This window comes from Thalassophryne amazonica, chromosome 2, assembly GCF_902500255.1.
Source record: "Thalassophryne amazonica chromosome 2, fThaAma1.1, whole genome shotgun sequence".
In the NCBI taxonomy this organism is placed as follows: domain Eukaryota; kingdom Metazoa; phylum Chordata; class Actinopteri; order Batrachoidiformes; family Batrachoididae; genus Thalassophryne; species Thalassophryne amazonica.
Window position 1 is genome coordinate 86,659,609 of NC_047104.1, and position 19,179 is coordinate 86,678,787.

The window sequence follows — 19,179 nt, forward strand, 5'->3', positions numbered from 1 at the left end:
CATAACGTCTTGTGACTTTTTCCCCATGTAAGAAGTACATCTTCTTGTTCAGGCAGTCTGTAAAAACAGCGGCGTGGAGACATTCTATGTCCATGTTCACGGCGGCAGGAAAACAAAATCCAATTATGCAGTCAAAAAAACAAAAAATATTGAAAAATCAGGTAATATTATGTAAATGAACACTCGTTCAATGATGTTTGCAATCTGCTAAATTTCCAAAAACATAACACCAATGATTACATGTTTGTTGCTTTGGTATGAAACAAAGTCTCTGTTGATGTACAGTTTGCATAAGTTCTTTTCAGTCATCACATTTGCAGGAACATAACTGTACACTTGAGGCTGAAGCGATAGCATTTGCATCTTCCTCGGCAGTCAGTCTTGCATCCACATTTTGTCAATTGCTGGCAACTCTCTGCAATTGCAGGAAGCTTTGACCACAGAACTTTCCAGATCTCACCATCTTTTATCTAACCTCAGTTGGCAGGGCTTTCAATTTGCATTTCACACACAGTAGCCTGGCCCCATATACAGGCAGCTTGGAAGACAGACCGTTTTACATGCTTGAAGAGGGATGCACTTGTCGGTGGAATGGCATCATACGGTCTCTGTTTCTGAGCAAACAAGTCCAGTCTTGCCTCATCAACCTTGTTTGCAGTGCTGTTCTTGTCATACATAATGATGACAAACTTCTCAAGAATGTTCAAGTCAACATCTTCTATGACTGCTGGATATTTACTGAGCTTATTGAAGACATGGGTCACTTCAGGACAAAAGTCCCATGCTTGCCATGCTGTTTTCTTGCCTTTGCCACGGAAAGATGATACAACAAGCCAGTGAAGGCATTGAAGAACAGCATACCATTGGACTTCTCTGGGCCAAGATTCAACACAATGTCATGGATTGGCAACCATCTGATGGAATGACCATGGCCAAACTCACAGCATTTCCAGTCCTGCATCCTGGAGAGTTGCAAAATTGCTGACTGCAACAACAAGAATATCTGTATCACTTGCCTTAACTAACACAGATTTTGCCTTTTGCTTGGCTGCATCAAGAGCATGTGTGAAGATTCTGGTGTCAGCTTCTTCATGGTTGCATGGGCTCAAGCTCTCCAGACTGATGGGTTTGTTGGACAGAGCCTCTTTGCCTTTGGTCACAATTACATTTTCAGCACACAGGGATACTATCTTGTCAGCCAGGAATTCAAAAAGCTCAGTCTTGTTGTCATTGTCTTGCAGAAAACGTTTCCAGTTAGGTGGAAGCTTGGTTTTGTCAGTCACTCTACGTCGATCTCCTTTACTCCTTCTTGACCTTTTCTCAGCCTTTAAGCATCAAAAACTATGTCTGTCCTCTCATATTTTGATGAGTATGTTTGAATTTTGGGCTATCCTTTTACCACCCAACCGTATGAAATATCAAAGCACATTGAGGTATGGGATACAACAAGGTTCAGGCATCTTGTGCCCTACACCTAGCCTGATCGTTCATCCAGTGCCATTTAAGTCCCGTGCGATCTGTACACCATCCGGGTAACTGATGCCCCATTACCCTTGGCTCGGCTCTCCCGCGTTGGCACATCCTGTCAATTCAGGTACGGCTATCTAACTATTATTCTACAACTAACTAAATTTCTAGTTAAGCTATATACAGGGGCTTCTTAGATAGCATTTGGGACACTGAAATACTGAAAACTGTAGTGAGTATACTACTACAATAGTTAGTAAACTACAACTACAGCTACTGTACTACAAGCCGACACTGAACCCCATGCTGAGTCTCACAGCAATGATGCCACCAGTGTGCCCTGGTTGTGCTATGGCATCACTCTGATTCATAATATTGAAAACAAGAGCTAGTTAACATTGTATTACAACAATGATGGCAAGGTTTTGTATGTAATATGTAATAATGTGATTGGACAGTTGGATGTGTCATAAATATGCATTTGCAGTCATGAAATGGCCACCATTTTTAAAAATGGTGGCCATTTTGGAATGACATTGATACTATTAAGTTCTCCTGGTCAGAATACATACATTTTGATATTTGCATCACTCAGATGTTTTGATTCCTTGACATTCTGAGCTGAAAACACCCTTTTTCACTTTTAACGTGGCGGCCATCTTGAAAAATGTCAGCCATTTTGTTTTTTCACCTGGATAGCGACCCTTTCTAAGAGAGTAGGTCCTGAAGTACTTATGTACCAAATTTGGTGCTTGTATCACCAAGTGAAAGATTCTTATGTTATATTGACTTAAGCTGCCTCACTATAACTAGAATGTTAAATAACGTGCGACACATCCTTTAAGCTTTAGTTTGTATAGTGTTGTATAGCAGAAAATAGCAAAATTTCAGTGCTTTTGAGCTGCCTCTAAAAATTCATTTACACAAACAAAATTTTTCACAGCATGTTTTATGTTTTTTTTCATCATTTGGAACCTATTCAGTGTCAGAGTATTAAATTTCAAAACTTTGCAAAATAAGGACCACCCTACTGAAGCTGTAGGAATTGTGCATATTGGGGGGGGTAGATTCTTGTGATTTTAGTCCGTTATGTGTTATTTATGACTTGTCTGTTTTACCACGGAAATTGTTTGTGTTTATTTATTCTTCTTTTTATGGAGATTGCGGATTGTTTTTACATTTTATTGTCTTGGGAACACGTATATGTGCAGCACATGAGTCCAAGACACATTTCCCCATGGAATAATAAATTGTATCATATTGTATAGTTTCTATATATAAGTAATGCTTTTTCATTCGGAACCAAATATTATGTATTCCTTTCTGTTTCTGTGCAGTATCTTGGATACTTTGGTGATGCTAAAACAATGTACCAGAAAGTATATGTCAAGTTTTTGGATACAGTTAATAAAAAGGAGTATGTACGCATTTGCAGTCGGAAACCACGCTGTAAGCCAATGAACTCCCCCAGGTGAGCTAAAAGTACCTGTCAGCATCATTATAATAATAATAATAAAGAAAGAAAGAAAGACTTGTCACTGGTCTAACTCTATTATTTATTGTTTGCTTCAGGAGTTCTCAAGTGAAAGTATTACTGGGTTTGACTGCCCCCTCTTACACCGTGCCCCAGAGTCTAAAGCCCAAACCCAAACAACCCAAGTCAAGGGCAGAGCCGCCACCTAAGAAGAGGAAGAAATGGAAGGAGTTTGCCTCCAGCTCATCCGCAGATGAGGGTGGTGAAGATGATGGTAAGAAGAAACCTTTTGACTTTTATTGTATGCATTTTATGTTTTCTGTGTTGTGGAGTTCTCCCTAATGCTTTGTTGATCTTGGTTCACACATGAACTCAGAGTTAAATCCACCAGTGCCGCTTACCTCACGTTTCCTCAATACACGTACTATGAAGGAGACATTCAAGAGCTACCTGGAACTGGTTATCAGCACAGTGTTAGACAGCGACGTGATGGCGACTCTTGAGCGGGAGAACGGTGAGTGAATTCACTGGCGTGGCTTCATACTGGTCTCAGAGTTGTTTAATCATCAGCCCAGCCTAAAGTAAAGAATGTGAAAGAAGGGGTTGGGTGTCTCAGATGGTGGAGCTCTGCTGCAGCTGACGTTTCCTGCTTTTTTCAGATGAGTTGCTGCTGCCACATATGAGGAAAGTAGATGGTATGATTGCTGACAACAGGAAGCGTCTGCTCCATAAGCTGCACATGGGTCAGGTCCTAAAGGTGGGAGCGTATGTTAACACGTTGGTTTTCCACTCTCTATTTGAATCAGAAGAAAATGATTAAATTTGACAATTAAAAATAATGAAACAATATTAAGTAGAGAAAGTTTTGTTGAGTACCTAAAAGGATTACAACACCAGCATAAAGAATCTTACTCTGGAATCTGGGTCAATGACAAATAGAAGTTCAGGTTTGTGTTGTTATGAATGACATGTACTTATGTAACCCACATATCCTGTCCACAGACGGCTCTCGACAGTTTCCCAGAACTCTCAGTCGTGACTGAACTGAAAAAGGATGGAGAAACTACAGCTTTTAAGTTGCATCTTAGTGGGAAAGCCTACAACAAAAAGACCATGAAGCCCTACAAAATGCCTAACAAAGTGCCACAAGTAAGAAAATATCCTGTATTTTCCCTCTGAGATACCTCGTGTGTTTGGAAGGTCCTGTGACTTATACAGTAGTAAATGGACTGTATTTATATATGCAGTGCGTTCCCATCTGAACCAGAAGCTCAAAGCACTTTATGGTGATTCCTCACATCTACACATTTTTTTCCACACACACACACACACACACACACACACACACACCAATCTCAGCATGGGTCAAGCTCATGGTGCTTAACTGCACACGGGGAGCAACTTGGGGATTAAGGACCTTGCTCTTTGTGACTTTTTTTTTTTAATGTCGTCCCTGGTCTGACAGGAATTTGACCCAAGGATCCTCTGGTCTCAAGGCCACTGCTTAACCACTAGACAGTTGCCTCCCCATCTCAAGGCCACTGCTTAACCACTAGACAGTTGCCTCCCCAACAACATGTTGTTATTATTTATACAGGGCTTTCCAGGATTCAACACACAAATCAAATTCCAATAATAATAGTACAGTATATTCCTGGAGTGTACGTTAGCTGACACACACACACACACACACACACATATATATATATATATATATATATATATATATATATATATATATATATATATATATATATATATATATATATATATATATATATATATATATATATATATATATATATATATATACACCTGCATCAAATCACATCTGCTCATTGACATTAACCCTATGTCATGAAATTGACCCTATGTGTCTTTTTGCAAGGAATGTTTTCACAGTTTTTGCTGTATGGCAAGATGCATTATCTTCTTGAAAAATGATTTCATCATTCTTAAACATCAGAAAAGTGTCCAAAATATCAACATAAACTTGTGCATTTATTGATGATGTAATGACAGCCATCTCCCCAGTGCCTTTACATGACATGCAGCCCCATATCATCAATGACTGTGGAAATTTACATGTTGTCTTCAGGCAGTCATCTTTATAAATCTCATTGGAACGGCACCAAACAAAAGTTCCAGCATCATCACCTTGCCCAATGCAGATTCGAGATTCATCACTGAATATGACTTTCATCCAGTCATCCACAGTCCACGATTGCTTTTCTTTAGCCCATTGTAACCTTGTTTTTTTTTGTTTAGGTGTTAATGATGGCTTTCGTTTAGCTTTTCTGTATGTAAATCCCATTTCCTTTAGGCGGTTTCTTACAGTTCGGTCACAGACGTTGACTCCAGTTTCCTCCCATTCGTTCCTCATTTGTTTTGTTGTGCATTTTCGATTTTTGAGACATATTGCTTTAAGTTTTCTGTCTTGATGCTTTGATGTCTTCCTTGGTCTACCAGTATGTTTGCCTTTAACAACCTTCCCATGTTGTTTGTATTTGGTCCAGAGTTTAGACACAGCTGACTGTGAACAACCAACATCTTTTGCAACATTGCGTGATGATTTACCCTCTTTTAAGAGTTTGATAATCCTCTCCTTTGTTTCAACTGACATCTCTCGTGTTGGAGCCATGATTCATGTCAGTCCACTTGGTGCAACAGCTCTCCAAGGTGTGATCACTCCTTTTTAGATGCAGACTAACAAGCAGATGTGATTTGATGCAGGTGTTAGTTTTGGGGATGAAAATTTACAGGGTGATTCCATAGTTTATTCCTCAGAATTGAGTGAGTCCATATTTTTTTTTTCCTCTGCTTGGTCTAAAAAAGTAACCGTTACTGACTGCCACAATCTTTTTTTTCTTGATTTCTTATAGTGTTTCTTAAAGCCAGAAAGTTGCCATTTGAAATGACTTTAGTTTTGTGTCATGTCTGTGATCTGCTTTTTTTCTACAAAATTAAACAACTGAATGAACATCCTCTGAGGCCGGTGATTCCATAATTTTTGCCAGGGGTTGTGTGTATATATATATATATATATATATATATATATATATATGTATGTGTTGTGTTCTTTTCTGTTGTCTTGTGTACAATTTGTACATGTTCAAATCATCATTTGTTCACGTTGAGCAAATCAAGGAATATTTGTAGATCATTCTCTGTGCATTTACAGGTATTAATGAGACAAATTTAACTCCATAGGAAGCTAGCTTTGAGTTAGCAACAGTTGACATGCAAGCTAACGTCCGCAAAATGTCTTGTAAATGACTCCAGAGGACTTATCAGGTTACAAAAACAGTGTTTTCATTTTAGAAGTGTTTATTCTTCACTAGCTTTTACATAATATACAAGAAATGAAGGTGTTAGAAAGTAGCTACATCACAAAGTGACGTCACCATACTAACCTCGGCGAAATGTCTTGTAAATAAGTTCAGGGGCATTATTAGGTTCCAAAATCAGCACCTTCTGTTTTAGAAGTGTTGATTTCTTGCTAGTGTTGACATAATATATGATTAACATGTATATTAAAACACAAAATGAAGCGGCTTGGAAGTGACTGACATCACGGTGCAGCTCTACTCTGATTTGCTGTCACCCGCGTCACTCAAAAATGAAACGGATCAGATTGAAAGAGAATGTGACTTTTTTTAACCTCTTAAAATACACCAAGGTTAGCTATGTTTGAACTTGTCCAATGTCTGTGTCTCAAGAATGTTCCATGTGAATTTCAAGAGTCTGGCAGTAATAGGACTGGACTTATGCCTAGCACAGACAGACAGACGAAAAGCCTTCGTAATATTGCCATATTTGGTGGCCTCGAGTAAAAATCAAATGGACTCACGTTTCTTATTGTCGTGTTTCCGTTGTTGTAGGTCAGCAGTCCATGATGAGGTGATATTTTCTTTTGCTCAGACTGCATCAAATAACATCCCATATGTTCTTTGTCTAATGTTGATTTTTCCAGCTTGATTATTTTTGCATTATAAAACTCTGTATGCTGCACACCCCAAGATATGAGGGCTTCTGCAAAAACCCACTGTTCATGTGTATCTGTCATCTGGCTTATTTTTGGACTTAAAAGTCCCCACTCACACCAAGGGGAGTGCTGTGTTAAAATGTGTGTTTCACGTGCAGAAAAAAGTGAGGCTTACACAATTTTAATTTGGAGTTTTGTTTGATAGTTTGACAGTACTTGTCGTGGTCGATGTCTGAGGTGTTAGAAGGCTTTGCTGTGTGCAGCTCATGTCATTATGTCACACTGTCGCCGTCTTGGCAGGCAAGTCAAGTTTGTTTCAGTTAGCACAACTGGTAAATTATTAATCTACTTTTTGATCTACTTGTTTTCCACATTTTGATCCTTATGGCTCAAAGGTCACATAGTGGTTTAATGCCCAAGCTTAAGTGTACATTAGTTTGCATGTACTAAAGACGAATATATTCCATTGTATAGAGTTCCATCAGACCCAGAAACACCAGAACAGTGATTAGCAGCAATGCTGTGGAACCGCCTTCAACAAATGGGATATTTAGCAGACATTTCTCATATAACATACAGGCTCAAAAATACACCACGCAGTGCACGCACACACTTAAAAAAAAAAAAAAAAAAAAAAACTTCCTGAAAACCAAATCTCTACTATTATTTATTTATTTTATGGCATATCTTTTTTTTAATAATGCTAATGAAAACAGATAAAGCTGCATGAAGGAGGAGTGCAGTAAAATTGGAGGAATAAACTGGTCAAAATGGCCTACCTTTGCTCTTCTGATATTCACGTCAACAGTCCGTTCTCCACAGGCAGTACTTTCGACACATGGTCACCACTTGTGTTGTGACTTTGGCTCGACTACATACTCCTAGGAGTTTTCAGATGAGTAAATGCCCAAAAGGTCCTCAGAGATTCCTTTGAAGGGTTGAGAAAAGAAAGTAGGGAGATTTTAAAGCACGTTAAAAAACTTAACTGTTTCAGTGGTCAGACACATAAAAACAACTCTCAGTTCAGAGTCTAGTTAAAAACTAGCTGCAGATTGCAAAGAAAGTGTCGCTCCAGTTTTTCTCCATTGCAATATGTAAGAATATCTGAAGTAAACATTTATTTGAGACTTCGTATTTTCATTGTGTTCATATCAGGGCACATGCACGTTGGCGCTCCTTTATGTACATGGAGGGATGAAGAAGGAAAACCTGTTATTCATGCCACAAGTGTTTAAATTGTCTTCGTCATATGTGATCATTTTCTTTTTCTACCACATTTGCCAAAAATGAGTTGACTGTGAGTTAGAATCAATGCACTGTCAGACTGCTACTCCTAAGTAAGCGAGTCATTACACGGCCGCAGTTGGTTCTGTTCTTGAGTGCCACTGCATTTTCAGTCTGGCACATTTATCCTTCGCCTCTGTCGTAGTGGATGTCCATAACCTCTGGTACTTTTGAATCTGTTCTCTATTGTAGGTGAATATTTGCACGTGTGGCACAGTGACTTAGTGGTCAGCACTGTTGCCTCACAGCAAGAAGGTCCTGGGATCACTTCCCACCTGGTCCTTCCTGTGTTTGCATGAGTTCCCTCAGGGACGGTCCTGTTTCCTCCCACTTCCAAAGACACGCAGGTTAAGTGAATTAGAAACTTTAAATTAGCCGTAGGTGTGTGTGTGTGAATGAGTTTGTCTGTCTATACAGTAGTGTTCAGAATAATAGTAGTGCTATGTGACTAAAAAGATTAATCCAGGTTTTGAGTACATTTCTTATTGTTACATGGGAAACAAGGTGTTGGGAAGGTGTCGTGACACGGACCCACAACAGGGGGGCGTTAATGAACGGACAGTGGATAAGCCAAAAAGTAACAATTTAATGTTGTGAAGCGCACAACGAAGTACAGACAAAAACAATATTGCGGAATGTCAATCATACATAAGGTGGCGTGTGGCAGGCTCGAAGATAGAAGACGTCTGGTGATAGAAGAGCCAGAACGCACACAGCTTCCACCACCAACGGATCTGAAGAACACCGGAGCCGCCAAGCCCTGCGCCCCAGGTGGCCACTGTCTTCAGCAGTCAGACCTGGTACTGCTGGCAGAGAACAGAAACAGTTTGATGAGTGTGAGTATGCACACTCAGTAATCCCACAGTCTGTGTTCAGTAAGGAGGGAGCACCTCCACCTCCAATCACACACTTGTGCAGCTCCTGAGACAACCACTTATCTGGGTGGGGTGGGAGGCGAAGCCGTCGCAGTCCACACCAAACGCCAACACAGCAGACAAGGAATCCATCACAGGAAAACGGCTGCAAAAGAGATCAGACTATTGTTCGGTTTAGATTCAGCAGAGAAAATTACCTGTATGGTAGATGATTTCTCGGCGAGGAGGTGGAGTTGCAGTCCGGCCTTTATGGTGATGGTGATGGGTTGAATGAGTGAAATCTGGTGCTGATGAAGAGCGACAGCTGTCACTCCCAGTGGCTCCGGCGCCCTCTCATGCTTGAAGCCCGCACTCCAAGCAGGGCGCCATCTGGTGGTGGTGGGCCAGCAGTACCTCCTCTACAGCGGCCCACACAACAGGACCCCCCCCCCCTCAACGGGCGCCTCCTGGCGCCCGACCAGGCTTGTCCGGGTGCCGCCGGTAGAAGTCGGCCAGGAGGGCCGGGTCCAGGATGAAGCTCCTCTTCACCCAGGAGCGTTCTTCGGGTCCATACCCCTCCCAGTCCACCAGATACTGGAACCCCCGGCCCTTCCGACGGACGTCCAGGAGCCGGCGCACGGTCCAAGCCGGATCCCCGTCGATGATCTGGGCAGGAGGCGGCGCCGGTTCGGGGGTACAGAGGGGTGAAGTATGGTGAGGTTTGATGCGCGACACATGGAAGACAGGATGGATCCGCAGTGAAGCCGGCAGCTTCAGCTTCACCGCGGCAGGACTGAGGACTTTGAGGATTGTAAATGGTCCGATTAAGTGGTCCTTCAGTTTCTGAGACTCGACCTGGAGTGGTATGTCCTTGGTTGAAAGTTACACCTCCTGCCCGGGCTGATATGCAGGGGCCGGGGAATGCCAGCGGTCTGCATGGGCCTTGGCCCTCGTCCGGGCCTTCAACAGGGCAGAACGGGCGGTCCGCCACACCCGGCGGCACCTCCGGACCGAGGGCACACCGACCTCTCCCTCCACAAGTGGAAACAATGGGGGCTGGTACCCCAAACACACCTCAAACGGGGAGAGGCCGGTGGCTAACGACACTTGGCTGTTGTGGGCGTACTCAATCCAGGCCAGATGGGTGCTCCAGGCCGTCGGGTGCGCGGAGGTAACGCAACGGAGGGTCTGCTCCAGCTCCTGGTTGGCCCGTTCTGCCTGTCCGTTTGTCTGAGGGTGATACCCGGACGAGAGACTCATGGTGGCCCCCAGTTCCCTGCAGAAACTCCTCCAGACCTGAGGGGAGAACTGAGGGCCACGGTCTGAGACGATGTCCGCTGGTATCCCATGCAGATGCACGACGTGGTGGACCAGGAGGTCTGCTGTCTCCTGGGCCGTTCGGAGCTTCAGGAGGGCCACGAAGTGGGCCGCCTTGGAGAACCGGTCCACTATCGTGAGGATGGTGGTGTTGCCCTGGGAGTGCGGGAGGCCCGTGACAAAGTCCAGGCCGATGTGGGACCAGGGGCGGTGAGGTACCGGTAGGGGCTGGAGGAGTCCTGAAGTCCTCTTTTTGTCAGCCTTGCCCCTGGCACAGGTGGTACAGGCCTGGATGTAGTCCCGGACGTCGGCCTCCATAGACGCCCACCAGAAGTGCTGCTGGACCACTGCCATGGTTCTGCGCACCCCGGGATGACAGGAGAGCTTGGAACCATGACAGAAGTCCAAAACCGCAGCTCTGGCCTCTGGTGGGGCGTACAGTTTGTCCTTCAGGCCGGTCCCCGGGTCCGGGTTCCGTGTCAGGGCCTCCCGGACGGTCTTCTCCACGTCCCAGGTGAGAGTGGCCACGACAGTGGACTCTGGGATGATGGTCTCTATGGGATCTGACAACTTGGCCTTGGCCTCCTCTTCATGCACCCGGGACAGGGCATCCGACCGTTGGTTCTTGGTCCCGGGGCGGTATGTAATCCGGAAGTCAAAGCGCCCGAAGAACAGTGACCAGCGGGCTTGCCTGGGGTTCAGCCGCTTGGCGGTCCGGATGTACTCCAGGTTCCGATGGTCCGTGAAAACCGTGAAGGGCAACGTCGCTCCCTCCAACAGGTGTCTCCACTCTTCAAGAGCCTCCTTCACCGCAAGGAGTTCCCGATTGCCGACGTCGTAATTCCTCTCAGCCGGGGTCAACCTGCGGGAAAAATAGGCACAAGGGTGGAGAACCTTATCGGACTCCCCGCTCTGGGACAGCACGGCTCCTATCCCTGAGTCAGAGGCATCCACCTCCACTGTGAACTGGTGAGTAGGATCAGGCTGCACCAGAACTGGTGCAGACGAGAACCGGCGCTTCAACTCCCTAAACGCGGCTTCGCACCGATCCGACCAGGTGAAGGGGACCTTAGTGGAGGTCAGGGCTGTCAGGGGGCTAACTACCTGACTGTAGCCCTTAATGAATCTCCTGTAGAAATTTGCAAAGCTGAGGAACTGTTGCAGTTTCCTACGGTTTGTTGGTTGGGGCCAATCTCTCACCGCCGCAACCTTGGCCGGATCAGGGGCGACGGAGTTGGAGGAGATTATGAACCCCAGGAAGGACAAGGAAGAGCGGTGAAACTCGCACTTCTCGCCCTTCACAAACAGCCGGTTCTCCTCCAACAACCGCTGTAGGACCTGATGTACATGCTTGACATGGGTCTCAGGATCCGGAGAAAAGATGAGTATATCGTCTAGATATACGAAGACAAACCAATGCAGGAAGTCCCGCAAGACGTCATTAACCAATGCTTGGAACGTCACGGGCGCATTGGTGAGGCCGAACGGCATGACCAGGTACTCAAAGTGATAAATGCTGTCTTCCACTCATCTCCCTCCCGGATCCGAACCAGGTGATAAGCATTCCTAAGATCCAATTTTGTAAAAATTTGGGCTCCATGCAAGGGCGTAAACACTGAATCCAACAGAGGTAACGGGTATCGGTTGCGAACCGTGATCTCGGTTCAGCCCTCTGTAATCAATGCATGGACGGAGTCCGCCGTCCTTCTTGCCCACAAAAAAGAAACCAGCACCCATCGGGAGGAGGAGTTCCGGATCACCCGGCAGCTAACAAGTCCCGGATATAGGTCTCCATTGATTCGCGTTCCGGACGAGAGAGGTTGTACAGCCTGCTGGACGGGTACTCAGCGCCCGGTATCAAATCAATGGCACAATCGTACGCATGGTGTGGGGGCAGCGTGAGTGCCAGATCCTTGCTGAAGATGTCAGCAAGGTCATGGTACTCGGCTGGCACCGCTGCCAGATTGGGGGGGACTAAAACCTCCTCCTTAGCTGTCACACCGGGTGGAATCGTGGATCCTAAACACTCCCAGTGGCAGGTTTCGCTCCACTGAACCACAACCCCAGACGGCCAATCAATCCGGGGATTGTGTTTTAACACCCATGGAAAACCCAAAATCACTCGGGATGTAGAAGGTGTTACATAAAACACAATCTCCTCCCTGTGATTCCCAGAAACAACCAAAGTCACGGGCTGTGTCTGGTGTGTGATTAATGGAAGAAGGGTGCCATCTAGTGCCCGCACCGACAATGGTGACGGTAAGGCCACTAGAGGGAGCCCTACCTCCTTTGCCCATCTGCTATCCAGCAGATTCCCCTCCGACCCGTGTCCACCAGTGCTGGGGCGTGAAGGGTTAGATCCCCACTCAGGATCGTGACTGGGATACGTGGAGATTTTCAGGGTTTCCCCGCGTGGGTATTGTGACCCACCCTTAGCCCAGTCTCTAAGGACGAGTGCTGCTGTTTTGACCATTTGGGGCACTCTCTCTGTATGTGCTCGGTTGAGCTGCAGAGAAAACACTCTCCACGGATCAGCCTCCTTTGTCTCTGATCTGATCGCTTTTTGGCCCTGCTCGTCTCCATAGCAACGTCAGCAGGGGGAGCTGTCGTCACGTGGAGAGCCCTGGCTGTGGAGCGTGGGGAAGTCGGCTCCCTTTCGGACCCCGGAGGAAGAGGGACGGCTTGTGTCTGACCACGCCCTTTGTCTTGCTCCCGTCGGTGTTCTGTTAATCGGTTGTCTAACCGTATAACCAGGTCGATAAGCCCGTCTAAATCCCGCAGCTCGTCCTTCGTCACCAGGTGCTCCTTAAGGACCAGAGACAGTCCGTTTACAAAGGCGGCGCGGAGCGCAACAGCATTCCAGCCGGCTCGCGCTGCCGCGATGCGCAAGTCGACTGCATACTTCGCTGCGCTCCGACCTCCCTGTCTTAGCGACAGCAGCACACTTGAAGCGGTTTCGCCTCTTTGAGGGTGGTCGAACACCTGTCGGAACTCCCTCTCAAACTCAGTGTAAATCGTTAGGAGCCGTGAATTCTGCTCCCAGAGCGCCGTAGCCCAGGCTCGTGCCTCTCCTCGAAGCAAATTTATAACGTAAGCCACCCGGCTAGTGTCTGACGCGTACATGACGGGACGCTGTGAAAAGACGAGCGAGCACTGCATCAAGAAGTCCACGCACGTCTCCACACAGCCTCCGTACGGCTCCGGAGGGCTTATGTATGCTTCAGGGAAGGTGGGGGGTTCGTGAACGACCAGTGGAATGTCTGTCTCTGGCATTCTGGGCAGCAGGAGGAGGTGCTGCAGCAGCGGGCCCTGAGCATGCGCTTCCACCTGGGCGGTTAGAGCCTCCATCCTTCGATTGAGAAACAATGCTCTGCTCGGTAACTAAGTCCAACCGAGCAGTAAAGGCGGTTAAGATGTGCTGCAGATCACCTAACACGCCTCCTGCTGGTGCCTGTGCAACTCGCTCTTCCATTGGCTGTTCAAGCGATGGTTGACGCCCCTCAGGATCCATGACGCTGGCCGAGAAATCCTGTTGGGAAGGTGTCGTGACACGGACCCACAACAGGGGGGCGTTAATGAACGGACAATGGATAAGCCAAAAAGTAACAATTTAATGTTGTGAAGCGCACAACGAAGTACAGACAATAACAATATTGCGGAATGTCAATCATACATAAGGTGGCGTGTGGCAGGCTCGAAGATAGAAGACTTCTGGTGATAGAAGAGCCGGAACCCACACAGCTTCCACCACCAACGGATCTGAAGAACACCGGAGCCGCCAACCCTGCGCCCCAGGTGGCCACTGTCTTCAGCAGTCAGACCTGGTACTGCTGGCAGAGAACAGAACAGTTTGATGAGTGTGAGTATGCACACTCAGTAATCCCAGTCTGTGTTCAGTAAGGAGGGAGCACCTCCACCTCCAATCACACACTCGTGCAGCTCCTGAGACACCACTTATCTGGGTGGGGTGGGAGGCGAAGCCGTCGCAGTCCACACCAAACGCCAACACAGCAGACAAGGAATCCGTCACAGGAAAACGGCTGCAAAAGAGATCAGACTATTGTTCGGTTTAGATTCAGCAGAGAAAATTACCTAGATGATTTCTCGGCGAGGAGGTGGAGTTGCAGTCCGGCCTTTATGGTGATGGTGATGGGTTGAATGAGTGACAGCTGGTGCTGATGAAGAGCGACAGCTGTCACTCCCAGTGGCTCCGTGCCCTCTCGCTTGAAGCCCACACTCCAAGCAGGGCGCCATCTGGTGTGGTGGGCCAGCAGTACCTCCTCTACAGCGGCCCACCAACACAAGGTACCAGTAGATTCTCACAAATCCAACAAGACCAAGCATTCATGATATGCACACACTTAAGGCTATGAAATTGGGCTATTAGTAAAAAAAAAAAAAAGTAGAAAAGGGGGTGTTCACAATAATAGTAGCATCTGCTGTTGACGCTACAAACTCAAAACTATTATGTTCAAACTGCTTTTTTAGCAATCCTGTGAATCACTAAACTAGTATTTAGTTGTATAACCACAGTTTTTCATGATTTCTTCACATCTGCGAGGCATTAATTTGTTGGTTTGGAACCAAGATTTTGCTCGTTTACTAGTGTGCTTGGGGTCATTGTCTTGTTGAAACACCCATTTCAAGGCCATGTCCCTCTCAGCATAAGGCAACATGACCTCTTCAAATATTTGACATATCCAAACTGATCCATGATACCTGGTATGCGATATATAGGTCCAACACCATAGTAGGAGAAATGCCCATATCATGATGCTTGCAACCACCATTCTCACTGTCTTCACTGTAACTGTGGCTTGAATTCAGAGTTTGGGGGGGGGTGTCTCACAACTGTCTGTGGCCCTTGGACCCAAAAAGAACAATTTTACTCTCATCAGTCCACAAAATATTCCTCCATTTCTCTTTAGCCAGTTGATGTGTTCTTTGGCAAATTGTAACCTCTTCTACAACACGTCTTTTATTAACAGAGGGACTTTGAGGGCGATTCTTGCAAATAAATTAGCTTCACACAGGCGTCTTCTAACTGTCACAGCACTTACAAGTAACTCCAACTGTCTTTGATCATCCTGGAGCTGATCAATGGGTGAGCCTTTGCCATTCTGTTATTCTTCTATCCATTTTGATGGTTGTTTCCGTTTTCTTCCATGTGTGTGTGTTTTTTTTTTGTTTTGTTTTTTTTTTCTTTTGTCCATTTTAAAGCATTGGAGATCATTGTAGATGAAAGCCTATATTTTTTCCACCTGCGTATAAGTTTTCCCCTCTCCAATCAACTTTTTAATCAAACTACGCTGTTCTTCTGAAAAATGTCTTGAACGTTCCATTTTCCTCAGGCTTTCAGAGAGAAAAGCATGTTCAACAGGTGCTGGCTTCATCCTTAATAGGGGACATCTGATTCACACCGTTTGTTCCACAAAACTGATGACTCACTGACTGAATGCCACACTACTATTATTGTGAACACCCCCTTTTCTATTTTTTTTTACTAATAGCCCAATTTCATAGCTTAAGAGTGTGCATCATGAGTGCTTGGTCTTGTTGGATTTGTGAGAATCTACTGAATCTACTGGTACAAGGCCTCTCACCCTGTGACTGCTGGAATAGACTCCAGCTCCCCCCCTGACTCTTGATTGGAGTAAGCAATACAGGAACTTAATGACTAAAGTATGTTCACCTCCAGGTTCAGTTCAAGGTCTCCTACAGATTATTTTGTTGTCAGTCTTCATGACGTGTTGACAGGTTGAACTAGTTTTACATGATCACTGTGTCATTTGTGCAAGAAAAAGTTGTATGAAGGCCTCGAGGCCACTTGGTCCCAGTGGTTATTTCCAGATTCTGTAGTGTGAGGGGTCTAAGAGTCTATGATTTCTCCTGGACGGTGCGCCAATTTGGCACAAGTTACTTCTCCAGCCAAGGCCGGTACCCTTTACAGCTGGGTGGACTGAGACAATGTGGACTAAGGACCTGATTTACTGAGGTACCAGATGAGTGCTAAATTGCGTGGACGATCCATGCTGTTACACGTTGGAGTGTGCAGTAATGTCACATAGACAGCAGCATGTAAATGAGGATTTTATGCATGTTAATGGCCTTAAGTGCAAAACAAGATGAAATCGGGCAGTTAAATTACTGAATGCAGGTGCAAGGTACCTCTTTTTCCAGATCTAATATACATGGAAGACAGCTCAGTACTCAAATAGCAGTATATTTTATTGATATCTCTAATCAAGTCTATATTTAATTCCCTATCATTTCTCCAATATTTGTCAGATCTATTTTTGAAACGGATTACACTCTGGGCTGTCCTCCATCCTCTGGCAGGCTGTTCCATGTATCCAGCATTCATTATAAATGAGAGAAATGTGGGCTGTTTTGCACATTTGACAGACACCATCCTTGTTGCACAGTTAGTAACTCAGCAAGCAGGTGTGGCGTTAGTGCATGTTTTTACATGCAAAGGTTTCATAAATCAGGCCCTTAGTGACACAGACAGGCAGCATGAGCGAGATTCAAACACAGGTCTGCAGATTGGCAGGCCAGCAACTTACCCACTGGGATATCTGCTCTCAAGTAAAAGCAGTGTTAAACTGCACAGGCAGATTGTGTGGATCCTGCACAACATCAAGACAAGATTTCGCCAACACATTGTTCCTCACACCTATTACCTAAATGTGCTCCGTTTTTCTTTTTTTTTTTTCTTCTTCTTTCTTTTTTTCTGATAGCGGTAAGCCTCCTCGTGCTGAGTGAGCAAATCATCTGTTTTGTCCTCCAAAACGGACGGCAGCACTGATGGTCACGTGGCTGCACTCTGTATTTCTGTTTGTCCAGGAGAGGGCGCACTATGGACTTTTTATTTTGTCACTCATGACTTAATGTAAGCAGTGTTAACATCCTCATTACTTTTTGTGTTTATAGACAGGTTGAATAACAAAAGTCAGCAAATCTTTGTAAAGGGTTTTTGAACTTCACACTTTGTGTTTTCAGGAGTACATGGTGGAGCAGCAGAAAACCCAGTGGTTCTCTCTGTACCACTCTTTGCAGCATTACAAGTACCACACATACCTCATGTGTAAAGACGAGGTGAGACATCAGACATATTTTCGTGTTTGTTTTTTAATTTTCATGTCTTCTGCTGCTCCCATCTTTGTAGTGATTGTGGCTCTCTGACAAGTAAAACTTGGTACAGTGGAAGTCGACTGCTTATTATTCAGGTAAAACCGTCCTCTGTAACGTTCCTGTTGCGGTTCTTTCCCTGTAGATTGCGTCTCTTCGGGGACAGGCCAGAGAGCTGGGACAGGAGGAGACCATACACAAGTGTCTGCAGAATGCATCTTGGGTAGAGAAGCTCTTTGAACGTTTTGGGGAGCTGATCAGTCAAGTGCAGAAGGTCTGCGGCTAACCCATAAACACAAAACACCTCCAGTAGCAAACACAGAGTGGAATAAAGAATGGAATGGAGTGAGAGTTTTCAATCGGACACCTGCCAGCTGAATTACTGGAGAGACTTGCGTCATTTTTGTCAAAGGGTGACCAGTTGGCAGGAAAATAGTTTGTGTTAAAGGTAGTATGTTGATGAACAATGAGGCTTCCAAGAGCATTTTGGAGGATTGCCACAAAATGCTTCTTCTAGTTTTTTTTTTTTTTTTTTGTAGCTACGATCCCACTTTACTTTTCATGGGCCGTATTATAAATTTATAGTGTTTACTTTTGAATGGCAGATCAGCGAGCATGTACTATAGACTTAAATCAACATAGGACAGTGTAGAAAAATCAAAATGCAGAAATTTGCCAGCAGATATGGCAAGGCTTCAATCATTTTCAGAGTAGGTTAAAATAGAGAGATGATTTAATGTTTTGGAATTTTTTTATGCAAGTATATAACTGTGATTGCAAAAAATGCAGTTTGTATAATGTCAGTTTTGTAATAAAGCACCAACTTATGTACATTTTGTATAAAAAGAACAGGCAGGTGGCAGTTGTAGTGACTCCTTTCAAGAGGAATGTGGTCATTATAGATCTATATTGTGCTTCAGATTTTGTCCTCCAAAAATCCTTCTGTTTATAACATCTCTTTTGATAGAAGCAAATTTTTTTTATAATCCATTTTGTTATGTGAACGTAACATAAAGTGGCTGCGATGCTTCTCCTTTACAAACATATCCCACATTTTATGACAAATATATATTTTTCACAAAAGTAAATATTCATCATGATTTCTGAAACTTTTATAGTGTTCCTTTTCCCAGTTTTCAGAAATGGACTTTTTATATCACTGTTAACAGTTTTATGCTGTCTAGAATTTTCATTCAAGATAGTTTTATCTTGTAAATAAAGTGCAGCATGTATTTTTTTTTTTTGTCCTGATCATTTCTAAGTGTGGTCATAGTATAATTCATGTTAGTTTAAAAAAATAATTCAGTGCATTTTAGGACTTCGACACGCTTAAAAAGACACACGTGCCTGAAATAGAAGAGCAGCATGGAATGAGTATTCAGTTGTAAGTTTGTCGTGTCTCGCTTGTCAAAGTTATTCTTGTTTATCTCCACAAAACCAGATGCAATAATTAAACTTACCAAAAAGAATAGCCTGTTCAATTTTTTAACATTTCAGTTACTTTCTCAAAAACTGACACACACTCATCTGGAATAAACCTCACATACAGTGATATGTACTTTACCCGCTGTACATACAGCAGGTAAAGTATTGAAAGCATCACTATTTTTCCTCAGTAAATATATTTCTAAAAGTGCTATTGACATGAAATTTTCACCAACCCAAGT

General features: G+C 44.5%; 1 protein-coding gene across 1 annotated transcript in view; it reads left to right on the forward strand.

The window, feature by feature from the left end:
* Positions 1–18,577, forward strand: part of qser1 (glutamine and serine rich 1) — a 57,713-nt gene extending 39,136 nt beyond the window's left edge. The window contains exons 7-13 of the mRNA XM_034188767.1: positions 2,805–2,938; positions 3,040–3,215; positions 3,318–3,455; positions 3,601–3,698; positions 3,944–4,090; positions 17,384–17,479; positions 17,658–18,577. Of these exons, the coding sequence (XP_034044658.1) occupies positions 2,805–2,938; positions 3,040–3,215; positions 3,318–3,455; positions 3,601–3,698; positions 3,944–4,090; positions 17,384–17,479; positions 17,658–17,798 (930 nt within the window). The 3' untranslated portion in view covers positions 17,799–18,577. The remainder of the gene's footprint in view (positions 1–2,804; positions 2,939–3,039; positions 3,216–3,317; positions 3,456–3,600; positions 3,699–3,943; positions 4,091–17,383; positions 17,480–17,657) is intronic.
* Positions 18,578–19,179: the final 602 nt, after the last annotated feature.